This window comes from Pteronotus mesoamericanus, unplaced genomic scaffold (genome assembly GCF_021234165.1).
Source record: "Pteronotus mesoamericanus isolate MK-2021 breed Mesoamerican mustached bat unplaced genomic scaffold, CSHL_Meso_final contig_50, whole genome shotgun sequence".
Lineage (NCBI taxonomy): Eukaryota > Metazoa > Chordata > Mammalia > Chiroptera > Mormoopidae > Pteronotus > Pteronotus mesoamericanus.
This window is the reverse complement of record NW_026555186.1, coordinates 11,855,394-11,878,652: the sequence shown is the minus strand read 5'-3', so window position 1 is coordinate 11,878,652 and position 23,259 is coordinate 11,855,394. Positions and strand designations below refer to the sequence as shown.

Sequence of the window (23,259 nt, the reverse complement as noted above, 5' to 3'; positions counted from 1 at the left end):
CAGGACCTCACACAGTTCTCCCATTTGCCATCAGCTACCCCATTATATTTTCCTGAATCTCAACAATGGCCTGAAATCTTTGCCTTTTCAGAGGCGATTTTAGTTTTGGGAAAAGCCAGAAGTCGCAGGGTGCCAAAGTTGCAGGGTGAGCTGTAGAGGGGCTGAGTTACCTGGGTGATTTGATGTTTCAACAAAAAACTCTGCAGGAGACTTTATGCATCTGTGGGTGTGTTGTCATGATAAAACTGCCAATCAGCAGTGGCCCATAGCTGCAGCCTTCTGAATCATCTGAATAGTTTCCACAGGAATGTTCAAGCTTAATGCAAAATTTGATGCAGATATATTGCTTAATCACTCAGTCATTTTGCATGCGATGCCATTCAGTGAGCATACGTACTGTGTGACCATCTACCGCCCCCACAGATGAGGACATTGAAGTCCTCATTGTTCATGCATGCACATTCTAGTCCACTTTCCTTGGCTGCCAGGTTACACCGATGTTGTGTAAAATATTCTTGTTACATTAACAGTGTTTGGACTTTTTCCAGACAGACCTTGTATATATGTGTAAAACCCATCACATTAATTTGCTTTAAAAGCAAAGACAGTCTCTACAACGCGGCTATACTTTGAGTGTAAAATGACATAGATGATGACAAGGAGGGCCACCACTGCTTTCCAGAGGTCTGTGGGGCAAAGGACTGCTGGATGTGAGGAGTGCGGTTTTTGAAGGTCTGAGGAGAGAGGCTCACCCAGTGTCCTGGGCTGTAACGGCCCCGTATGCACACAGACTGTGGAGGAAGGACAGGGACCGCCTTGCCTCGGCGCCCACCCGCAGACTGTCACTGCTGTGGGCTCTCTCGAGATATTTGAGGGACAGTTACTCTGATGACTTCAGGGTTTTTTTGTTTGTTTTTTGTTTTTTTATATTCTTGTTTGGTCTTAATGAGTATCGAGACTTTCTGACTTGGGTTCCCTATTGTGATTGCTTTTTCAGAACATAAAATGTTTCTGATTCAGAACAAAATCTTATGAGGCTGTAGTCAAACACAAACCGGGTTCATGAGCATTTTTGCAAATGGCAGCCTTCTTCAAGAAGGTGGCAGCACCTTCTTGGTGCTCGGCTGTGGAACTGGGATGGTCGCCCTGTGTTGGATCTGTACCTTATGGATGTCTCTGGTGGTTCTCTTCCTAGACCAGGTTTACTATACCTCCGCCGACCCTGGGCGTGGCCCCTGTTCCTTGCAGACAAGTTGGTGTTGAAGGAACTCCAGCACTGAAGGCTGTGCACCACATGTCCTCCCCGGCCATTCCGTCCGCGTCTCCCAACCCACTCTCCAGCCCGCACCTCTATCATAAGGTAGGTCCCCCCCCCTCCCCACTCAGGCCCTGGCACCTCCCGAAGCAGCTGCATGCAGGGAGTGCTTCCTTCCCCAAAGCGCCTTCCACAGACTTTTTAAAAGGAGTTTGTTTTCTGATCATTCAGTTTCATGCTTTCCCTTGTAACAACACTTTAGAAGTGGTTAAGAAATTATTTTAAAATTTAATATAGTTTCATTCCTCTCATTATATATTTCCCTTAATTTCTCTATTGAACTTGTTAACATAAAACTGAAGTTTGAAATAAGATTAGAAGTGAAGATGATTTTGTTTTTCCATTTATCTATTAATTCATGTGCTAAACACTTTCATTTTCAAGAAGCAAACAGTAGAATCAAGAAAAGCTCCGATGCGGCCGCTGCGGTGTTTTCATTCCCACAGTGTCAGTCCCTCCCCAGCTCTGCCCAGGCGCCCTGGCAGAGGGCGAGGCGGGCTTGCAGGGCCCAAAGTTCATTTGCTTTCTGGGTCCTAGGGGTCCCTGCAAATGGGTTTTTCCATTTTCCTGTGGCTAATCTAAATCCAGATCATACACGGTAGAAATTGTTGCATAGTAAGAATATAGGCCGTTAGGAAGTTCCTGTGCCCTTGAAGCACGCGGGTGTTTAAAGGAGCTGTGACTGGCATCTTCTACTAGGAACAAGGTTCAGTGTCTGAGACCAGTGTTCCCCTGGGCCCTGATGGGGTCTCTTTGCTATGCTTACACTGTCTGTCCCCATCACTTCAGTGAGTTCCTTTGTTGCTTATCTAGCCATAATTTACTAGCAAATTTTATTGCATTACCAGGCTTGTCATGCTGACCTATTAGAAATAGCGTGAAGCTGTAACTTTACAAAAAGGAAAAGCAGCCTTCGTTAATTGCATTTTGGTTTTCCTTCTCAACTCCCTTCTGTTGCTTGTTTTGTTCTGAAATCTTCCTGAAACTGGCTGTTTTCTCCTGGTCTGCTTTGCATGGGGCTTTGCAGTGTAGGAGCAACCTGACCACATGCTACTGCATGTGAAGATGGCACCGCACTGAGATGTGGGAGTCACACGTGTGTTTCCAGAATGTTATGGCTGAGCTAGGGGCAAGAAGATGAGAGAGACTTTCTTGTTTCTGTGGGTCGATAGAACCAGGTAGAAGTGAGATTCTAGATATATTTGGAGATGAATGTGTGAAGTTTGATACAGTCCCACGGTTCTTGAATGGGTCACTGAGTGGGAATAGTATTTTTTGTCTCAAATATAGTAGTTATTATAAAATCTAAGATTTGGATTTCTGTCAGATAGAGCCTTTAATGTCACGTGCACACTTAACACATGCAGCCGTGATAAGATGCGTTTCAGTCGTGTGTACAGCATTTGACATTCTCACTGTCCCCAGTTCCTGCCTTTTCTCCAGGAGGGGGTGGTCGCAGGTCACGGTCACTTAGGCTCACTGCCCCGGGACTGAGCTCGCTGGAGCTGGGGTGGGCAGTCTCCCATGGCAGTGCTGTCCACTGCCCCCAAGCCCCCTCCATCATTGCTGTCTCTCTCTCTGTCTTCAGCAGCACAGTGGCATGAAGCTGGCCATGAAAGGCTCTCACAACCACAGCCAAGGTGGCAGCTACAGCTCCGTGGGCAGTGGAGGTGTGCGGCCCCCCGTGGGCAACCGGGGACACCACCAGTATAACCGTACCGGCTGGAGGAGGAAAAAACACACTCACACGAGGGACAGCCTGCCCGTCAGTCTCAGCAGATAATAGCTCCTGGCGGCGCCTCCTGCCTCCCCCTTTCCAGGACTGACCCGGGTGGCCTCGGCACCCGGCGGGAACTGAGACCAGCATCTAGCACATCAGCCGGGCCCCTCGAACGCCCGCCGCTGATCACTCTGCATGTTCCTTGTGTGGTGGTCACGTCCATCTTAAAGAACAGCTCCTTGTGCTCATCTGTGAAGCCTTATTCAACGTGGACGCTGTTTTCTGCCTTCCCAGGATCCTTCCAGGAGCAGGTCTGGACCTGGAGCTGCAGGGGGTGAAGTCGGCTTTGGCGTTTGTTTCTCAGTAGCCGTGTCTGTTCCTTTGAGGTTGGGTGTTTCCATTTTATGTTTGTCAGAGCCAGAGATCAACCCCTTACTCGGTTCTTCCTTGGTGGACAGGATGGGAGGTCGCCATTGTTTTACTGCCCTCATGTTTTGTTTCAAATTTCAGAACTGTTTTTTCTATGTAAATATTGAAAACTTATGATTTGTGCAATAACTCAGATATTTTTTATTTAATTTCATATTTTCACGTAAGTTATATTTAAGGGAGGAGGGAATTTTTTTAAACAACCTTAGATCCTTTCCCAAGTTGCATTTTCTAAGTTGGGTTCATCAAGTCGGCCGGTTGTCTGATGAGCACCGTTGCAAACACCATGAGCGAGGGGCTTGAGTTTATTTTTATGTTTATTCTTTGGGTCAGATGGGAGGCCTCTCAGTTCGTGATGAAGGAGCCAGGTTGCCCCCCAACAGTTCTCTGAAGGGGTTTGGCCCCCAACTCTTCTGACCAGCTGCCTGCCGGCTTTTGCCGTATGGCCTGTCTGTTGCCTCGCTCTGACCATGGAGTTTTAATGTTTTGATTTTTGGTTCTTTTAAACTAGACAACAAATCCAGCATTTAAAGTGCCAGAAGTATAACTTTCTAAGGGGAGGAGAGGTTGTCACATTACAAAATCTTTAAAAAAATGTGAACTTCTACATGCTTCAGTCAGTTTTAGTAACATAGCCTGTAATGATGGGTCTGGTGAATATCATTACGGACAATGGTGCCCAGTTTTAGGAATGTGGAGAAAGGAATTATGTTGATTCCATTGAGGAATCTGTGTAGCAGTATGCATTCGTTCTGTTAAGAGCAAATATATGAGAAGTACTTGAGGTGCTCAGTGCGCCGTGGGGAATATTCCTAATGTATTGCAGGAGAGCACAGCCCAGTGTTGGGGCCAGGGAACGGCTGGCGCCCAACTTGAGAAGCATATAGGTATACTATGCAAGTGTATTCTGCCATGACAACCACTGTCTTTATTACCTTTTTTCAAACAAAAATATATCCATCCAGCCTAACCCTGAGTTTTTGAAGCACCACAGTTGTCCTGGGAGTTAGCTGCATCTCATAGGTCGTCTGACTTCCCGTTCTAACATGGGGGTATTGGCCCCAGTGAACACTACAGGGAGGTGGTCGGCCTTTGAAGTCCACTAGTGGAGAATGCTGAGACCAGGAACTTATTACCATGACACCTGATTGATGATGCAGAGGGGCACCTGAATGTGATGGACACCCAGCAAGGACACGCTTTAAAATATCTATGGTTTGTTTATTTTTTATTTTTTATTATAATTTTTTTTAAGCGGACTGGCCCACATTATCATTGAGAGCTGCCAGCTGCGACTGCAGGTTCTCTAGGAGGCATTCCAGAATAGAGTAGCACATTTTGTCTGCAGTTCTTAATGACCGAAAGCTATCAAAAATATTTAAAGATATTTAAATTGTGAACCTATTGATAAAGAAATATTTATAAAAACTGATATGTAGGCCTGTACTAATCTCTACGCATTAGCAATATTGACTGTTACACTACATTAAGGACACCACTGCGGGGACAGCGGCGAGTGTCCCGTGGGTGCCCATTTTAAAGCTCGAATCACAGGCGCCACGCTCCACCCTCGTCATGGTGAACCGAATGAATTGGCCTGGCTACCACTGTGGTCACGCGCTACAGATTTAACAAAAAGAGATCATGTTTCGATTTTTTTTGTGTGTGGACAACAATGTGGAAGCTAAAATTGACATATTTTTATGTAAAGTTTTTCTATTCTTTGATTTTTAATAAACTTTGGAAACCAGGTAGTGTTTGAGTGTGAGCTTTCCTTTCAAGGGGAAGGGTGGCTTCTGTAGTTTAACATTCTCAAATTTTCTAAATTAGGGCAATGAAAAATTATTTCATGCCTTGCTTCAGTAAATTGAGAACCTGCTTGAAGTTTAGGGTTATGTATGAGAGAATAGGAATTGAAACATAGTCTTGGCTCTCTTGCTCTGCTGATGAGGATTCAGTAAAACCACTTAAATGATACTATGTCTGCGATTTTTGACAAACTGATACTAGGATAGTAGGTACTTACACTTCCCAATGAAACATGTTTCTATATCGCTATTAGGTCAACATTTATATTGATACCGCTTTAAAAAGACACATTTTAAGCTGTCAAATGATGATAATGTATCTTGAAATGTAACTTCTGTGTAGACCTTAAAAGGAAATTCATAAAAATTCTTACAAACCAGTGACTGAGTGACAGAACATGTCTCAGGTCAAATGGCCCCTTAGAGTGTGTGTTTCAGAACAATCAACAGCATTGTGAGGGCGGGTGTTGTGGGTACAACCATATGTTCAGCCAGTCCTTCCTCAAAAGGTTTCCGAGGGTTCTCTGAGCAGGTGCTGCTGGAGACCAGTGAGGCCCCCCCGCCCCGCTACAGCACTGCATTCCCATGAAGGTGCCGGACATCTCAGTGCTCCTGAGAAGGCACAGAGGCTGGACGCAAAGGGTGACCTGTGCTGACGGGTTTAAACGGTTATGATGCTACTACTTGGCTCAGGAAATGGGGCGATTTCCTGTTGGACTGGGTTTTCGTGGTTGGCGTTTATAAGAAGCTGGCCCTCATCGAGATGGGTCCTGAGGAGTGTGTTGTGATTGTTTTAAACACGCGCTAACCTCAGCATCTGGTCATTTTAGCTGCTTTCTCACTTTCCCCACTCAGGGTGGTTGGACCTCCTTTCCTGTCTTCCTTGTCCCCTGCTGCCTCCTCATCCAGCCACATGGCCCCTGCTTCACATGCAGCCACTCATGGTAAAATGCCTCACGCGTCCTATCTCACGTGATTCCCCTGGCAAGGCCCTGACTCTGGGTTCTCGCCCCTGCCAGTCCCCTCAGCCCTGTGGGCCAGGTACGGAATACTGGGGGCTTCAGCCAAGACGCTGGAGGTGGCACCACTGAAATGAGGCTGATGTTGATAAGTGCTTAGTAGGTGCCCGGCCCCATGGCCCAGGTATGGTCCCCACTGCCAGGTGAGTAAATGGAGGCACAGGGAGGTTAAGTAACTGGGTCAAGGTTATTCATTAAGTGTTGCCGTGGAAATGGGACACATCAACCCGTGCCCTCTGCACTCAGGCGCTCCTCGCTCTTTTCCAGTGACAGCTTTTAACTGCCGCTTGGTTCCAACTCCCCCACCCCGTTCCCCTCACTCCGTCTTGGCCTTTGGCCTTGTCCCCTGTTAGAAAGGAAGTGCCTCCACGCTGCTGCCTCCGTCAGCCCTAAATCTTCGACCTCCACCTCATGAATGAGGCCAGAGCGTCCTTCCTCCACATGGCCCTGGGCTGGTCCCAGCCGCCCATCCTCGCCTCTCTCCAAGACACCATGCTGCCACCCAGCCAGCCTTCCGTCCTCACCTCAGGGTAGCACTGGCCAGAGTGGGGGATGGTGCAGACCCCCGGACGTCTTCAACCCCTGGACAGCTGCAGCCGGGTCGTGGGGACCAGCTGTTCCTCCTGCAGGTGGGCCACATGTGCCTTCTGAGGAGAAAGCCTTGGTTTCCCCTGGCCTCTGAATGCTTGCCTCTCAGGGGGTCTGCACCTAAGGACTTGTTTATTTTTTAATATCCCGTTGGTCATGCACCAGCAGTCATGTAAAATACAATAAAGTGAATTGAGAAGTGAAACAAACAAAAAAAACCCTGGAGGTATACAAAATAAAAGGCCACACTGGAGCTGGATTAGACAGACACGAGCCATGTGACCAAGGGTTATAGGTGCTTCCGGTCAGTGCCTGCGTCGCTGGGTGGCCATGCTGGGGTTCCTGGGCCCACCTGACCACATGCTCCGGACAGCAGCTCCTACACACGGGCCTCTCCAGGCCCTCCCTCCCAGGGAGCATCCCTCCTGTGGCCTCGGGACTAATGACCCTTGGACCTCACGGCCCCAGGACAGCCCCTCACCATCACACCACTTGTGCTGATTCCTTTCTGCGGGTGGCCATTGGGAGTCCACACTGTGCTATGGTTCTTCACAAAGTAATTTTAACACCTGTGCACGTGTCTCCAAGGAGGTATGGCTGCTGGGGCCCCACCTCCAGAACTGTGAATTCACTCGTGTGGACAGACCTGCACCTGGGAACTTAAGTTCCTGGATGGCCAGGTCTGAGCCATGGCTTTGAAGCACCATGTTTCATATTTCTCTGATAACTCACCAAAAGCGGCACGTTCTACTTTGCCTTCATGTGCGTCTAACTGCTACTCTTACATGTGGTGCCTATTCTGTTTTAGTTCATGAAATAACCACCAAATGCTGATGAGAGGGACGGGGGCGGGTTGCCTCAGATGAGAGACACTAGAGATGGGGCAGAGCCGGCCTCCTTCCTGCAAAGTCTCCAGCCGGACCAGCATCCTCTGCTGCTTTTCAAGAGACACTCTGATGGGTGGGGTCCACAGTGCCTGGCCCTGTGATGAGAAGCCTCTCGCTGGCTGGCGGTGATGTGTGGTGAGGTCCAAACGTTGCTGCACCCTGTCCTGGGCGCAGAACAAACGGTAGCTGGGACAGGCTTTTGGCTAGTCTCCTCCTCTCTCCATGCCCTGAATTTCCAGCTCATTGTGAAGTTTGGGAAGCCCAGGGGTAGGTCTGGTGCAGGGGAGGGTGTCTGCCTAAATATGGGAGGTCCTGACACCCCTGGTCTCCACCCGTGTGACCCGTGTCCCCTCTGGGGTGACCGTTGGCAGGGATAGAGGGTAGCCCCTCTTTTGCCTGTCCTTTCAAAGTCCATGTCTGTGGGGTCCCTCCTCCCTTAGAGTCATCTGGAGGGGTCTAGGTGGTGGTTTTTCTCTTTTGGTGTTGGGCACAGAATCTTCAGTGGCTAAATCTACTTTTTTTCAACAATGTATCATGGTAAAGTAATATTTCTTCTGTGTTGTTACTTTTCATACTTGTCTGCTTTATTGAATGGACTGAGTTTTCTGAGGTGTGTGTGCATGTGTGCACGTGTGGATGGGTGGCTCACCAGCTCAGCGCCCTGCTGGGCACCCAGAGGTCGCTGGCCGCAGGTCTGTGGGAGGCACCCTGTTTCCCTTGCTGCTGTTACCCCACGCCAGATAAAGCCCGAAGCAAATAAACCACAAAGCTTCAGTGAATTAAAAGAAATAAACTACATGGAGAAAAGCGGCAGGAAATGTAGTCAAGACTCCAGGTTCATGTTTTAGGAATATTGGAATCTAGATATGGACTAAAAAATTTCTAAAAGTGTTCTTTTAGCGGAAATGAAGCCCATTTGAGTGTCCCCCACACTGGAGGGTTTTGTTTGCTGCCTTTTTTTTTTTTTTTTTTTTTTTTGACAGACTTCCTACTAGTTAATAAGCATAGGAGGAAGAGAAGCTGGAGCCACAAGGAAGCCTGACAATTGCCAACATTTTGCTCCCTTGTTTTGCTTTGGTTCATTTTGTTGCTTGATTTCATTTCATTCTATTTCATGTCAAGTTCCTGGATGGGTGTATCTACTGATGAGTCTGTTCCCCTGGCAGGTGCACCAAGCCACCATCCTTCCCTGCCGCTGACTGCTCTGGAGATCTCTGCGCCCTGAGGGCCGTGGGGGGAGCTGAGGGCTTTCTCCCTCCCTGTCCTGCTTTCCTTTGCAGGCCCTTCTGGCAAGTGCTGGCTGCTTGGAGTCTCTCCGAGAGAAGACAGGGGGCGCTCTCGCCTCACAAACAGATTCTCTTGCCCTGCGAACCTCCTGTGCCTGTGGGTTCCTCCCTTCGGCAGGGCTCAAAGGCCTGCAACGCACCGAGGGGCAGGGGGGTCCCTTCCCCGTGAGGCTGGCGCCCTGAGGTAGTCTGAATTGTTGGTATTTGAAAAACCTTGTGCTTGGGTTTAAAAAATAACAGGAAAATGAGGTCGCATTTTTTCCTTCTACTGAGAAAAAAACATCTGTAAAGTCCCAACAGTGACACCGAGGGTGAGGCTGTGAGGTGGGGCTCTGGGCCCCTCCTGTTGCCCCAGGGGTTGCTGAAGTCAAACATCCGCTCTCCCCGCAGGACCACAGGCCAGACCCTGTCATCAGGGCTCCCACACGCTGGGAGGGAACCTGAGCTTGATGAGGAGAGGGGGTTGTGTCCCAGGGACCTGCAGGACCTGCCCCCAGCATCCCCTTCTTTGAAGGGAGGACTCGGGGTGGGAAGGGGACAGGTCCTTCAAGGTCCTGCTTGTGGGTTGGGACGGTGCCCTGTTCCATCTCTCTTCCTCATTGTGAGCGAGGCAAGTGACCATCGCTCTCAGGCCCTCACCCCCATGTCAGCCTCTGTGCAAAAGTGCTTTGTAAATGGCAGCTGCTCTGCAAAGGTCACTCACCGGGACCTTTCCCTCTGGCCCAAGGCCTTTGGGATGCAGGATTCCTGACCTTTGCTCGCTTCTCTAACCCTCTCGCCCCCCTGCGGCTCCCTGTCCAGCTGGTTTGCACCGACTCCCCGGACAGGTCTCTGCTTCTGGGAGCTGCACAGCAGCACATGTATCTTTATTTACATGCACACATACAAGAAAACAGGTGATTAGACTCAACGGAGAACCTGTCAGACAACCCCCGGCGGGGCTTGTGATGGGGCCTCTTGATTTTATCTTATAATTGCATTTTTCCCCTGAAACAATTTTCAGTTAAATTTCTGTTTGGCAGTGTACCCAGTGAAGCACAGTAGACCTAGAAAATGACAGAAACACTTTTAATCCTTCCAACTTACCCTTTCCATCCTGACATAACCTTTCCCTTCTGACATAATTGAAGAAATGAGGGCTCTTGACTGTTAGGATCTGAGGAGATGAGAGGCATGGCTTGGGAGAATTTAGAGGAGTTTAGCTTGTCTTGGCAGCTGAAAGAAGATACTCCGTATTTTGGGGGCTCAGACCTCTGGGAAGAGGTCGGCAGCTGAAAGCGTAGCCTTGTTCTTGGTCCCCGAAGGACAATGCGGGCTGGGCAATGCTGACTTGACCTCCTCCAGGCAGCTGTTAGGACCAGGCGAGCCGTTATGCTGACTCACTGTGTGCCAGGTCCTGCTCTGAGCGCTTGGTGTGTTTGTGCTGCTCTGTTAGGGTGACCCTGGGACACTAGCACAGCTGCTGTGAGATGGCCTTGTTCATCCGGGCAACCGACTGGCTCAGGCTTCGAGCTGACGGCCTGCCAGCCCGGGCGGGCCGCATCCCTCCTCTGCCAAAGGGGCTGTGCTGAAGGAACAGGGCATTTCAGAAGGTCACAGGGAGCGGGGCCCTGCCAGTGGGGGCCTCGGGAGTTCCTGCCCGTCTGCCACCTCCTGTGCTCGCCCACAACTGCTAATCATACCAGGGCCCCTCTCCTGGGGTCGTGGGGACATTAAATAAACCAACGTTTTGATCAGGACTGTGCACTGGAGCAGACAGAGAGAGGAGAAAACATCCTGCAGTTTGCCTTGTTTTTTCATTCCTATCGAGTTCTTAGTGCAAGAAATAAAAATATTTTCTTTGACTTCTACACTGCCAATGAGATGAGGAAGTCATTTGAGGAAAATGTACTGGAAAAGAGAATTCCATCCATACCCTCGAGAAAATCACTGTTTGTGTGAGTGTGCCCCCAAAAGCCTGCACAGATTAAGTACAAGAAGTAAAATAAATGAGAATCTTTCGGTGGCAGCCTCAAACAAGCCAGTAATAACCATTTGATTCCAGGCTCCTTGTAAACAGTAGGTGGTTCCACAAGGGATTTTTCTCAACTGGGGAGTAAACCTCAATAAACTGATCAAGGCATCAGGCGCTAATGACTGACATTCCGTTTTCTGATTACAAATATGATGTGCACGCCCATATTAGCACACTTGGAAATTATGGAGCAATATAGGAAGTATCAGAACCGTTAGAATCCCAGTGGGTGTAGATAACCACTGTGATCTCATCGTCTGTTTTTGGTCATGGCTCTGTGAATGATGGCCCATTGGTCAACTGTAGCCTGCTGCCTGGTTTTATAAGTTCTGTGATGTTCCATTGGAATGTTTCCACATTTATTTATTCAAATATCATCTAGGCTAGGGCCATTTTTGAGCTTCAGTGGTTGAGTCAAGACAGATACTGCATGGTTTGCAAAGCTTAAGGTATTTACGATTTGGTCCTTTATAGAGGCAAACAGTGTGACAACCTGGCTTTTGGGCAGTTTTTATCACGTGAGTGTGAGGATGTGTGTGTGCACCCGCGAGGGCACATGCATGTGGCAGACCCATTGAGTTGATAGAGTCAGTGTGGTTTAGTAAGGGGGCTCTAAGAAGAACCAGTTTCCAAGTTTCTGGGGACATGAGGTAGTTTGGCCAAGTGAGTGTGAGGTAGCTGGGAGAGGGGTGGCGGTCAGGAGGGTGGTCTTGATGGAGGAGGGTATTGGTAAACTTGGAAGCTGTGAGCATGAGGGATAACTCAAGTTCAGAGAGAAAGAAAAAGACCAGAGCTGGGCTCTGGGGCATGTGATGTGATGAGCTGTTCTTATGTGGGAGGGGGAGGCCTAGAGGGAAAAGATATGAGAGTCCCACATCCTGGAGAGGAGAGTTTCACTAGGAGCGACAAATGTGGCAAGGAAGGTGACCTAGCTAAGGAGTGCGAAGGGGCCACTGGACTGGAAAGTTGGCAGGTGGTTAGTGAGTTGTGTAATCCCACACGCTACAGAGAAACACAGCCCGGAGCGGGGTGGGGAGAGGGGCGCACGGATGGGGAAGTGGTAGGCGGGCCCCGTGTTCTGGAAGATAATAGGTGTTTTCTGGAGTAAAAGATGCCCTGGCAGTTTTGTACACATATGCAAAGTTTGTTAGTGGAAAGTCTTTTTCCCCCCAATTATTTTAATATAGATCCAAGTAAAATCATGTCCCTGGTTTATTGATCTTTTTGAATAAAGATGTTGCTACATAGACGTAAGAAATTTTAATATGGCATTATCCATTATTTTATGTATATGTTGCCTCAGTGTGCATATAAATAAAATCTATATTATTAATTGCCATAATGAGTCACGAACCCTATGGAGAGTAATTATAATATGAATCATTTTACAAAGCCAATAATTGCAACCCAACTTTGTGTGACTCTGTATTTTAGCATGTCAATTGGCTTGAAGAAATGAACATATTAAGCATCTTAAAGTTTAAGTAGTAAATGCTTACTTTTAAAAAGACATGGAAAATAATTTCATTTAGAATTTAATGAAAAATTTCCCCTCCCATTTATAATAAACTAGAACTGAATGCCAGCATTTTGCATGTCTTGTCATTTAGGACCACCTCGTCAGGTAGCTGTGTGATTTTTAACGGATCGATTTTCTTAGATCGAGTGTTATGGGAATAGTAGTTTTTTATCAATCATACTCAACCCCATCCAGCCAAGTAGAGTGGTCTCTGGGGTGACTGAGAGGAGAGGGGTGTGTGTGAGGGGCAGATCCTCTACTTGCGGAAGGAGCTTTGTTGGAGACGGGAGAGGGGGCCGTGAGAGATGCAACGGGGGAGGGCCAGGGAAATGGTGAGGGGGAGGTTTTGAAGAAGATCCTTGAGAAGATGACGACTTGTAATTTCACCAATTAGAGTTTATATCTTCTGTTTATGTTGCAGTCAATAAGCCCTGATTTTTAATTACGCCCCCACATAGGGTGGGGTTTGCTGGGTGTGGACGAAAAAGGGGCCACATGCTAAACCTGACAAGCTCAGGGGAGGCCTGCATGGTAGGCCTTACAAACTCAGGGACCGAAAGTAACCGCCTCGGATGGTCTGAAATGAAAACTTCCTACCTAAAGGTGAGTCACGGTAGGTAGTTACGTTCTAGGTCAGTATCTTCCTTGACAAGAGTCCGTCTTTACCTTAACTGAGCCTGTTGTCTTTTTGCATCTAGGATAACAACCTTTGGAATAGCAGAGTCATCTCCTTTTTCCAGACCCCTCAGGGCACAACCTCCCACCAGAGCAGAGGCCCAAGAGCCCCTCATTGTTACCCTGTCCCCTGCACACTGTCTCTATGTGCTGCAAGTGTCAACTGTCCTGAACTCACCAATGTAAAAGAAGGATGTCTCTCTCCATTTTATTTTTTACCCAATGCTGGAGATTTCCCTGTTTCGCTTTCTCCCACCTCCCTCATTTATTACCAGTGGATTTCATGTAACGTTCCCTTATGTCTCCCCCTTTGATTCTGATGTATGAAATAAGTGGGTAAGGGCTCTGGTGCCTGGAGACCCTGGAAAATCGAAATAGAAGGGTTTGTGTCTAACCCAGTGGTCTGCAATAGGGCCTACGGCAGAAAGCTGGAGGAGGTGAAGGAGGAGTTCCTGGCCGAAAAATCCCTGGCTGCTAGAACTGACCAGGACAGGAGCACTGCGTTGCGTTGGGCATGCTCAACTGGACATAGAGAAACTGTTGAATTCTTGCTGCAGCTTGGAGTGCCAATGAATGATAAAGACGATTCTGGTTGGTCTCCTCTTCATATTGTTGCTTCTCCTGGCCAGGATGAGATTGCAAAAGCCCTTCTGGGAAGAGGTGCTCAGGCGAATGCTGTCAATCTAAATAGCTCTACTCTCTTACATTATGCAGCTTCCAAAACAGGCATGAGATCACGATCATGTTACTGGAAGGCGGGGCTCATCCAGATGCTAAGGACCATTGAAGCCACAGCAATGCACCAGGCAGCAATCGAGCGTAACTTGAAGATGATGCATATCCTTCTATAGTACAAGGCATCCACAAACATCGAAGGCTCTGAGGGTAACACTCCTGTACACTTACCCTGCAATGGGGACAGAGTGGAAGAAGGGAAACTGCTGGTGTCCCAGGGAGCAAGTATGATTGAAATGGGGTGCAGAATATAGGAGAAATTCCCCACAGCCCATGGGGAAGTGGGCAGTGGGGGAAGGGGATGATACTGCGTTTAAGATACTTTGCATAACCGACAAGTTGATAGCTAGTTGATAACTGTGCTGCCGCCCCCCATCCCCGACTCCACCTCCCCTAGCAAGAGTCTACATGACTTTCAGAGCATTCAATGACTCAGTGACTTGTGGCAAAGTCAGAGGAGGTGGCGCACCATGGATGTCCGTCTGTCACGGGAGACCCTTTCCCTGACTAAAAATGGCAGCCAGGAGAAGATAAAGGTACAGAGGAACTGGCAAAAGTAGACCATTGTAGGAGGAGCCAGATATGAGGTCATGTAGGAAGCTCCGGGTCAGCATTTAAAATGAGGGTGGGCTGAGAGAGAAGCAGGCAGACACGAGGAGGGCCGCCGTGAGGAAGGACGCATGAAGTAGGGGGATTTGGCCGTGAGGTCGGAGGGAGGAAACGGCAAGCAGCTATGCTGTTTGTGGTGAAGCGGTCTGCCATGAGGGCTGGTGTGTGCGGTAGAAGCCATGCCAGCTGGGAGTCAGGATTCCACCATGCGGCCTGGGGTTGTGAAGGCAGGCAGCCGTGCAGGCTGAGGAAAAGGTGCAAGGGGAGAACTGGTGGAGCTGTGCAAAGCTGATCCAGCAAAGTTGGTGAAACTGCGTGGGAACCCGCCTAACGAGGCATGGGTGTGCAGGAGATGCTTTGGAACTGAACTGTGGCCAGGAATGTAGACTTCTGCTTCTCTGAAAGACGTACAGAGGAGCCACCCTCTTGGGACGTGTGCCTCCCTGGACTCTACCATGATCCATGTAACACAGCACAAGATTTTGTGGACTATTACATGGAAGCTGAGGGCAATATACCCCAGAACCTGAAGGAGAGAGCTGCTGAGAGAGGATGGCAACTCTGAAACCCACAAGTACATAGTCCAGAGGGGACGGAGATCCATTTGTGCAGCCTGCTTAGGAACAGATAAGGATATGGGGAGCTTCTGGGCATGCTTTTAGCTGATGGCATGGTGGGGAGCAGGGAACGTGCTGGGTCTTGTGGGAGAACAGAGCCTTGAGCCGGAGGCGCCCATCCCTCCTGAGGTTGGAAACCTGTAAGTTAAAACCTGTTTCTTTCACCACTAACTGTTGGATCATGCATCGAGATGATGCATGGACAGGCCCCTATTTACTCGGTTATATTTACATTGAGAATAAAGAAGAAAAGACACCCCTGCAAGTGGCCAAAGGTGGCCGGGGTTAAGCACTCAAAGGAATGGTGGGAGGTTAAGCAGCTTGGATTTATTCTTTCTTGGTATGTTTTGTGGTTGTCCCCAGTGTCCTGGAAACAAATATTCTTGTGCATAAGACATCAGTTATTAATGATGAAGGTTTTTTCACCTTCAAAGTCTTGTAAACATTTTGAATATTGTTCCCGTTGAGGTATTTATTCTAAGCTTACAATTTGTTTTCCAGGCATTGAATAATTGTTGAGATTGTTCTACTACTGTTGTATATTCTATATAGAATTCTGGTTAATTTTGAGTAAGTGATTCTGTTGTGATTGAGTAAGTGAGCTATTGTGAGACTGTAGCACTTTCCCCTGTACCCTGTGTCCTCCTCTGAGGCAGAACAACCATAATAGCCTCAGGCCAATTGTTCTGCCAAATGTTTTTAGGTGGATTCTAGAATGTTGCTTATGTACAATTGAAACACATCCTAACTCATTTCTCAAGCTCACTCAGAGGCCTATACCAAAAATTTCTTGGTTTTTTTTTTTTTTTCCAACGGTATGTTTAATTTATTTTTGTTATAGGAGGAATACTTATCTATTTTAGAAGACTAAATTTTCAATTGGAGGGCCTGCTGTTCCAGGCTTGGCATTCATAGGCACGAAGATAATGAAAAATTATAGCCTGTGTGCCCAGGTATCTTCTAAATGAGCTATTTCCCTCCATAAAAAGTGTTTTTAGAAAAGAAGTTTTGAAGTACCTATGTTAAGTCATTCGAAATAAAAAAGAATGTAAATCTGGTTAACAGGCTGTTACAAAAATGTACTTTGATTTGTATTTCAGAAACTAAAAAATTAAAATGCTGAGAGAATAACAAAAGGTGGTAAAACTGCGATTTTCTGAAGTGTTTTCTCAATCCATTGAGATTTTGCTTCCCAGCAATTGTCCATTTGGTTCAAATAAACTCATAAAAATTCTCTACAGGTCTGGAGGTTTCTTACACTGACAGGGGGCAGGATGGGCAGACCCGCCCACGCCATCCTTTCCCGATGCTGTCAGAAGACAGTTCTGTGGCGAGTTGGCTGGGTTTCCAACCAAAGTTGGCAGGTCCTTTGTCCAACACATACAGAGAAGCCAGATGTTGAGGCAACAGGTTTGGTTTTTTTTTTTTCTTCAGAGAAAAAGTGGTTTCTATTCATGAAGCATCCAGGTAAGGAGACCAGAGAGGAAGCTCTAATTAGTCTCTCCAATACAGACTTGAAGCAAATTTAAAGAATAATGTGGGGAGGGGCTACACATAATTACTAATTCTAATTCAGGGGATCTGACTGGATAGTTTTGTACGAAGTAAGCCACCTAAGGTGAGGACTTTGAAGGGTGGCAGGAGTTAACTAAGGAATTCCTATGTGGCAGAGTTTGATGAGTCAGTCCTATATGTGTCCATATTGGGCTGGGCACTGGATCTTCCTCATTGACGGGCCTCTGCCTTCTTAATGGGCTCCGGATGGGAAACAGCATCACCTCTTACTTTAGTTTTACAAATCTCAGTTCTGCTCTGCTCTCTAGGTCAGTTTTGAGACACATGACTGCTAATTGGGCCTGCTCAAGCCTCTGGGCTCATCTTGATCTGGCTGGTCTGGTCATCTCTTGAGTGTTGTGAGGAGGTCTGGTGTTATCTCCTGAGAAACACTAAAAAAATGAGAGGGAGAGAGAGAGAGAAAGAAAGAGAGAGGGGGAGAAAACATGGGTTTCAGCAGTCAGGCAGAGACGTGCCCCCCATCCTCCTACCCAATGCCGGGCTCCCAGGGGGCGAGGGTGAGCAGAAGGGCGCTGGGCAGCTCCTCCAGGTCCTGCTCCCTCCTGTTTCCACAGATGAACCTTGTGAGGACGTTGGGCCACCTGCCAGACCTGGATTCCCTGGACCAGAAGGGGTGTTCTCAGGACCATAGAGGCGGGCAGGCTCTGCAGGGGGCAGTTAGGGGTGGGTCCCAAGGGGTCTCCAGCCCAGCCCAGAGGCCAGACTCTGCGGGGGTATCATAGCAGAGTCCCCAGCACCATCCAGGTGAGAATGCTGAGGCTGCTGAGAGAAGCCCCTGGTCCGGCCTGCGGGCTCCTCCCAGGGAGCTGCCCTAGCCCTGGAGATCTCTAGAGGCAGAGAAACCCAAACATGGTATATGGTGGCAACTCTAGCCCTTAGCTCTCTGGGAGCAGTGGAAATGGCCCAGACACTGCCTAACTCATATTTGGCTGCAGTCGGATATTTGGGTGTGAATCTCTGGGCCGGGAATCTGTGTGTCGGGATGCACAGCACCAACCAGTCAGAGCCGTGCCTTTGCCGGGAGAGCTGTGATCTTAACTAAATTTATCCTGAATTTCCTGCTGTGCCAGATCCATCTTGACTATGAACTTTAAGAACACAGCTCCTTGGGTTATGTAACTGCACCACGCTGGATGTGACTTGAAGGCAGTGACAGGAAATCGTGAGGACAGAAGGGCTTTCTTCCTGCCCCAGGACAGCTGTTATCCATGGCTGCAGCAAGAGTGGGGAGCCGCGGGTGGGGCCCTCTGCCTCCCCTGGCCTCTCTTTGAGGCAGGGCTCTACTCTATGGACTGTTCCTCTTCCCACATCTCCTCTGCACCAACAAAACTTACCTCTCCTGGGCTCATTGCTTCACAGCTTTGCAAGGAGCCGGCAGATGGATCCAAATGAACTTCAGTTAAGATGTAAGCCCCATGAGAAAGCCAAGTGGTCAGAGTCCCACCCTGGCTCTCGTTACACTCACCTGAAACACTCATCAACCATTGCTGCTGGATCCCAAAGATTCGAATTTAGTTGAGTCAGGGTCCAGCCAGATGCCAGCATTTTAAAACTCTCTTGGCATCTTTGCTGTGCAGCCAGGACCGAGTGCCACTGATTGAAGGCATTACTTTCCCAGGTAACATTCGTCCTTCTGCAGAAGCCTTGGAGCCTTCATTTCTTGAGTCTATAAACCAAGGAGCTGGGTTTATATGATCTCCTCAATAGGCTAGTCCCAGTGTTTTATGAGTGCTGTGGGATTCTTAAAAGTGCTTGAGGCCACAAAAGCTGCCCTAAATGGCATTATAATTTTGGTTGTATTATACCTCCATCCACCAATATGCCTACAGGGAAATTTCTGAATTGGTGCTGAGCTCATTTATTCATTGTTTCTCGTTTCCCTGATCTTCATGCAGCCCCACGAATTTCCACACATTGAACACACCCCTGCTACTAACTACTTAGCCAGAGCAAGGCACAGAGCTTTGGCGGTCTCCTGGAATACCTCCTCATACAGTAAGTCCTCAACATCGTAGATGGTCCTTGGAACGGCAGCGAAACAACAGATAACGAAACCAATTTTAGCATAGGCTAATTGACAGAAACCAGAGTTAAGTTCCTACGGCATCTCATCGGCGTTAGAACAAAATGACATTGAACAAAAAACGATGTTATTTGAGGACCTGCTCCATTTCTTTTAAGTTACTACTCCTGTCCTCCAAGAGTACTATCTATCCCCACCTTTACTATAGATTGGCTTTGCCCGGTCTTGAACTTGACTTAGGTAGCATCACACAAGACCTTTTCTTTTCTATATGGCTTCTTTCACTTAACCATGACTTTGAAATTTATCCATGTTGTTACAGACATCAGCAGTTCATTCTTTTTCATCACTGTGTACTATGGACTGAATGTTCATACCCTCTCAATATTCGTATGTTGAATCCTAAATCTCCAATGTGATGGTATCAGGAGGTGGGGCCTGTGGAAGGTGATTAGGCCATGAGGGTGGAGGCCCCATGAATTGGATTAGTGCCCTGAGAAGGGGATGGGGGGACCCAAGCACTCCTTGTTCTCTTCCCTGTCAGGACACAAGGAGAAGTCAGCCGTCTGCAAACCAGGAAGTGGGTCTTCACCAGACCGTGAATTTGCTGAAGCCTTGATTTTGAACTTCAAGCCTCCAGAGCTGTGAGAAATAAATGTGTAAGCCACCCAGTCTGTGCTATTCCATTATAGCAGCCCGACCTAAGACACTGTTTTCACATTCCATTATCTGAGTATACCTAGAATAGATTTATACTTTCTCTGGGTGTACACTTGAGTTGGTTCTAGTCTGGGAGTATCTTAAAGCAGCTCCGAAGATTCACATATTTATCTCTAATTTTTAGCCAACAGTCTTGGATTTATTTCATCAGAACTTTGAAATACTGGTCTGGACACTCAGGAGGAATATTGTACAGGAAACAGGCCCACAAGAAATCTGTTTGGTTTTGATACAATGTGAACAATGAATCATGATCACTGCATTCAGATTTAATTAAGCTGTCTGATTTTAAAGATATGCTTGGCCACTGCTGAACTACCTAAAAAATGGACAGATGGAGTTTGTACTAGGCAGCAGTAACTGGCATTGCTGTGGCTCATTCCCAATCTCCCTGTCCTGGCAGGTGGATGTGATAGGGCCGAAAACGACAGGCAAGACCGGGCGGAAGCAGAGGATAAATCAGATTGCTGGAACTCACATGCATCATGGATGTGTGTTGCACAGCACGCACTCTGAACTGTGGTTCCTGCTCAGGCTTGCTATTGCTTTTTGAAAAAATAACGTGAGTGTTTACAGATGATTTTAGAAAACCATAGTTAAAGCTAATAACTACATTTTCTAAAGTTTCTCTGGGTCTACAGCTGCATTGGGAAAAGTGGGCTGGCCTTGACTCCAATTGCCTACAGGGAAATTTCTGAATTGCTGCTGAGCTCATTTATTCATTGTTTCTTGTTTCCCTGATCTTATTTCATGCAGGAACTATGCGGTAACCCTGTCAGATGCAAGAGAGGAGCTGAGTCTTATTATATGTCCCAAAGGTCTCACTGCCTCCACCACCAGCCACTGGGCGCACCTGTTCTCCCGAGAGAGGGGAAGGAGGCCAGCATCACGCTGGCGGACTGCCACGCTCCCTGCTCTGGACGGCAGGAGCGGGAAGCTGCGGGTGCCCTGGGCGCCACCACTGCTGCCTCCATCCCTCTGTATATTACCCCACTGGATGGAGAGTATTTCTCCACTTCTATCTATTGCACTTGGCTTGGTACAACGGATGGTGCATCTTTTAATCTGCCGACTCTCTCAGCTGCAAGTGATTACTCCCACTTTTTCACCCCTAAAGCACATGGCCATCATTTATGGGTCACCCTATTTGTTACTGTACTCATGACAGTCTTCTCCCTCTGCCTCATGGTGCAGCTTCAGGAGGGCGGTATGTTCTAGTTATGAAAACGGGCTCTGGATGCAGATTTCCTGGTACAAATCCCTGCTTCTGCTCTCACTAGGTATAATGTGGGCAAGTGAACTTTCCCATCTGTGGAATGGGCCAGGTCTTGGTAACAACGTGGAGTTTTTGAGTATTAAACAGGTCCTTCCATGTAAATTAATTCATATGTCCAGAGAACTCAGAGTACACTTAGTACTCAATAATACCAGCTGCTGCTTTTACTACTTTAATTTAATTAATACACACACAGAATTACCCTTTAAATGCACATTATTTTTTTCTTACGTGATTGTCAGCTCCTTGGTGACAGAGGTTGAGTCTTCCCAGTGGGGTGTTAGGAGGGTCACTGAGAGCGTTTTTAGTGGAAGGGCCTCCAGGTCCCCAGGAAAAAATATCCAAGGGGACTTTGTAAATGCTGCTTGGCCTTCCGGATCTCCTGGGATCTGAGAAACAAATTGTGACTCTCAAGGTCTGAGGGTCCACAGGGCTGCGTGTGCTCACCCGCAGGCCTGCTTCTCTGGGGTGTCCTGGAAGACACGCAAGAACTCTGCTGCTTGGGGAGGGGCACCCTGAGGAAGGAAGGGCGGGCAGGGAGCTGGCAGTCACAGCAGGACACAGAGGGGAACTGGGAACTCGGTGCGACTGCCGTGAGGCCCTGTGCCGCACTCACTCACCCTCTGAGGCTGGTAAGTGGAGGAAACCCACCTTCCTCTTTCACTTTCCCGGGGACCCATCACGGATGCTCAAAATGCATTTGCTGAATAAATGAATTCAATGGCTTGAAGAGGGAGGGCTGCTGGGAGTCAGCCCTTCCCTCACGACCGCAAACCCACGCCAGGCTCGCCTGTTGCGTGCCCTCGATTGAGGGTGGTCTCAGGCAGAAACCCGCGGGTGGTGGCCATGCCAGGCCAGATGGCCGAGCTTGGCTGTGAGCTCGACACTTACAGCTCTGCCCGGATGCAGCATCAGCTGCAGGACAGCTGCCCTCGTGCCGAGGAGTTGAGCTTACATATGAGAAAAACCGAGCTGTGACTGGAGGAAAAATGTCATCTGTCCTGTGGTCCCAGGACATGGTACACTCGTGGCTCAGGGCTTTCTAAACAAAGAAATAGTAATTAAAAAGTACTTAAAAAAACAAACTGGCAAATGTTTATAAAATATTTATAAGATGCAGGGCCTCTGTATAGGCAAGAATTTATTAATTAATTTTTATTCCAGGGAGAGCTATTTTTGGAGCCAATGAAATTGTTTTGGAGGATTAAACACACACACACACACACACACACGCCAAGATTTTAATTATTGTGAATTAATTATTATTTTTTGGATGGGGAGCTTACAAAAGCTATTTGCACTTTTGATCTTTTGCCAACACTTCCCCCCACATTGGCAGCAAGGGCGAACTTATTCAGCTTACCAGATAAAGACACAAAAGTAGAGGGAAAAATCTGGCTAAGATAAAATCACTTGGTTCTTTGATTCTTTTTTAATGATGTGAAACCCAGTAATTCAGACTTGTTACATTAGTAAACAAATAAATATATTGGTTTGTAGAATGTTTTAAAATGACTAGTGTTATTTCCCTTTGTCTCACATTTCATGGAATTATTGCAATTTCTGAGTTACACACTTGATCACTGACATTGGCCAAAGGGAGCAGAACAGAGTAGAGAAGCTAAGGGCGGCGGGTGATCATGGACCGCTCTGCAGAAGGAACAGTTGGAGAGGTGGGGCTCTGCACAGGAACTGTAGAGTCATGGGGTGGGATCCCAGGCCAGTCCTCCAAAGCACAAGCGTTTCACTGTCCTTCTCTCCGTACTCTCTCCGGGAAGCATTCTTGGCCAGATGGTTCAGAGAATGTGCATGCAAGTCATGCAGGGAGTGTGGCCAAAACTTCTCCCTTTTTGTTCTGAAGTTCCGTTTCTTGTGGGGCATTGGCTACTCTGTCAGCCCAGCCTGTGGAGGAAGGCCCGCCCTCATTGCTCAGCTCCAGTGGGGCCGAAGGCTTCGGGGTGGATGAACCTTATGGATGAGGGCCTGGTGCCAGAAAAGTCACCCTGCTGCCTCACCAGACGCGGCCTCAGCTCAGGATATCACCCACTGCCCTGCTGGGGAGACACTCTTAGACTGGAATTCCCCAGCCCCGGGGGAACGTCAGCAAAATACTGCCTGAGGCTCATCAGTGTCCGCTATCTTTTTCAGCTCCTTGCAATCACAGAGTGTCCAGACCTCCCTGAACTTCCTCCTGTGACGGTCTGGACCAGAGATCCGAGTTGCTCCAGTTTTGGGGGCAGACATATCTCAAGACAATGACTAGGAGAGGCAAGCCGAACTCCCACAGTTCCTCTTCTGGTTTTATCCTCCCAAAGTGCCAGGCTGCCCCTGCTCCTGGCCCATCCACCACCTCATGAATTCAAAACTGGCCACAGGAAGTTTTATCTTAGTTTTTTATCTCCAGATTCTCTAGCTTAATCTTGGCCAAAGGAGCTTGCGGTCAT

The 23,259-nt window shown here is 48.0% G+C and overlaps 1 protein-coding gene and 1 pseudogene across 4 annotated transcripts in view; both read left to right on the top strand.

The window, feature by feature from the left end:
• TENT4A (terminal nucleotidyltransferase 4A) overlaps window positions 1-5,606 on the top strand; it is a 45,864-nt gene extending 40,258 nt beyond the window's left edge. The window contains exons 12-13 of one of the 4 annotated variants that reach the window (XR_008529543.1): window positions 1,201-1,360; window positions 2,907-3,037. Coding sequence is in view for 2 of the 4 variants with exons in the window: in XM_054578343.1 (XP_054434318.1) it covers window positions 1,196-1,360; window positions 2,904-3,098 (360 nt within the window). In the remaining 2 variants the exon portion in view is untranslated. Of the gene's footprint in view, window positions 1-1,195; window positions 1,361-2,903 lie in introns of all 4 variants that reach the window. The other 3 variants (XR_008529542.1, XM_054578344.1, XM_054578343.1) reach the window with 3 other exon arrangements.
• An 800-nt stretch (window positions 5,607-6,406) lies between these two features.
• On the top strand, window positions 6,407-15,537 carry LOC129074722 (26S proteasome non-ATPase regulatory subunit 10-like; annotated as a pseudogene).
• The last annotated feature ends 7,722 nt before the right edge of the window (window positions 15,538-23,259 follow it).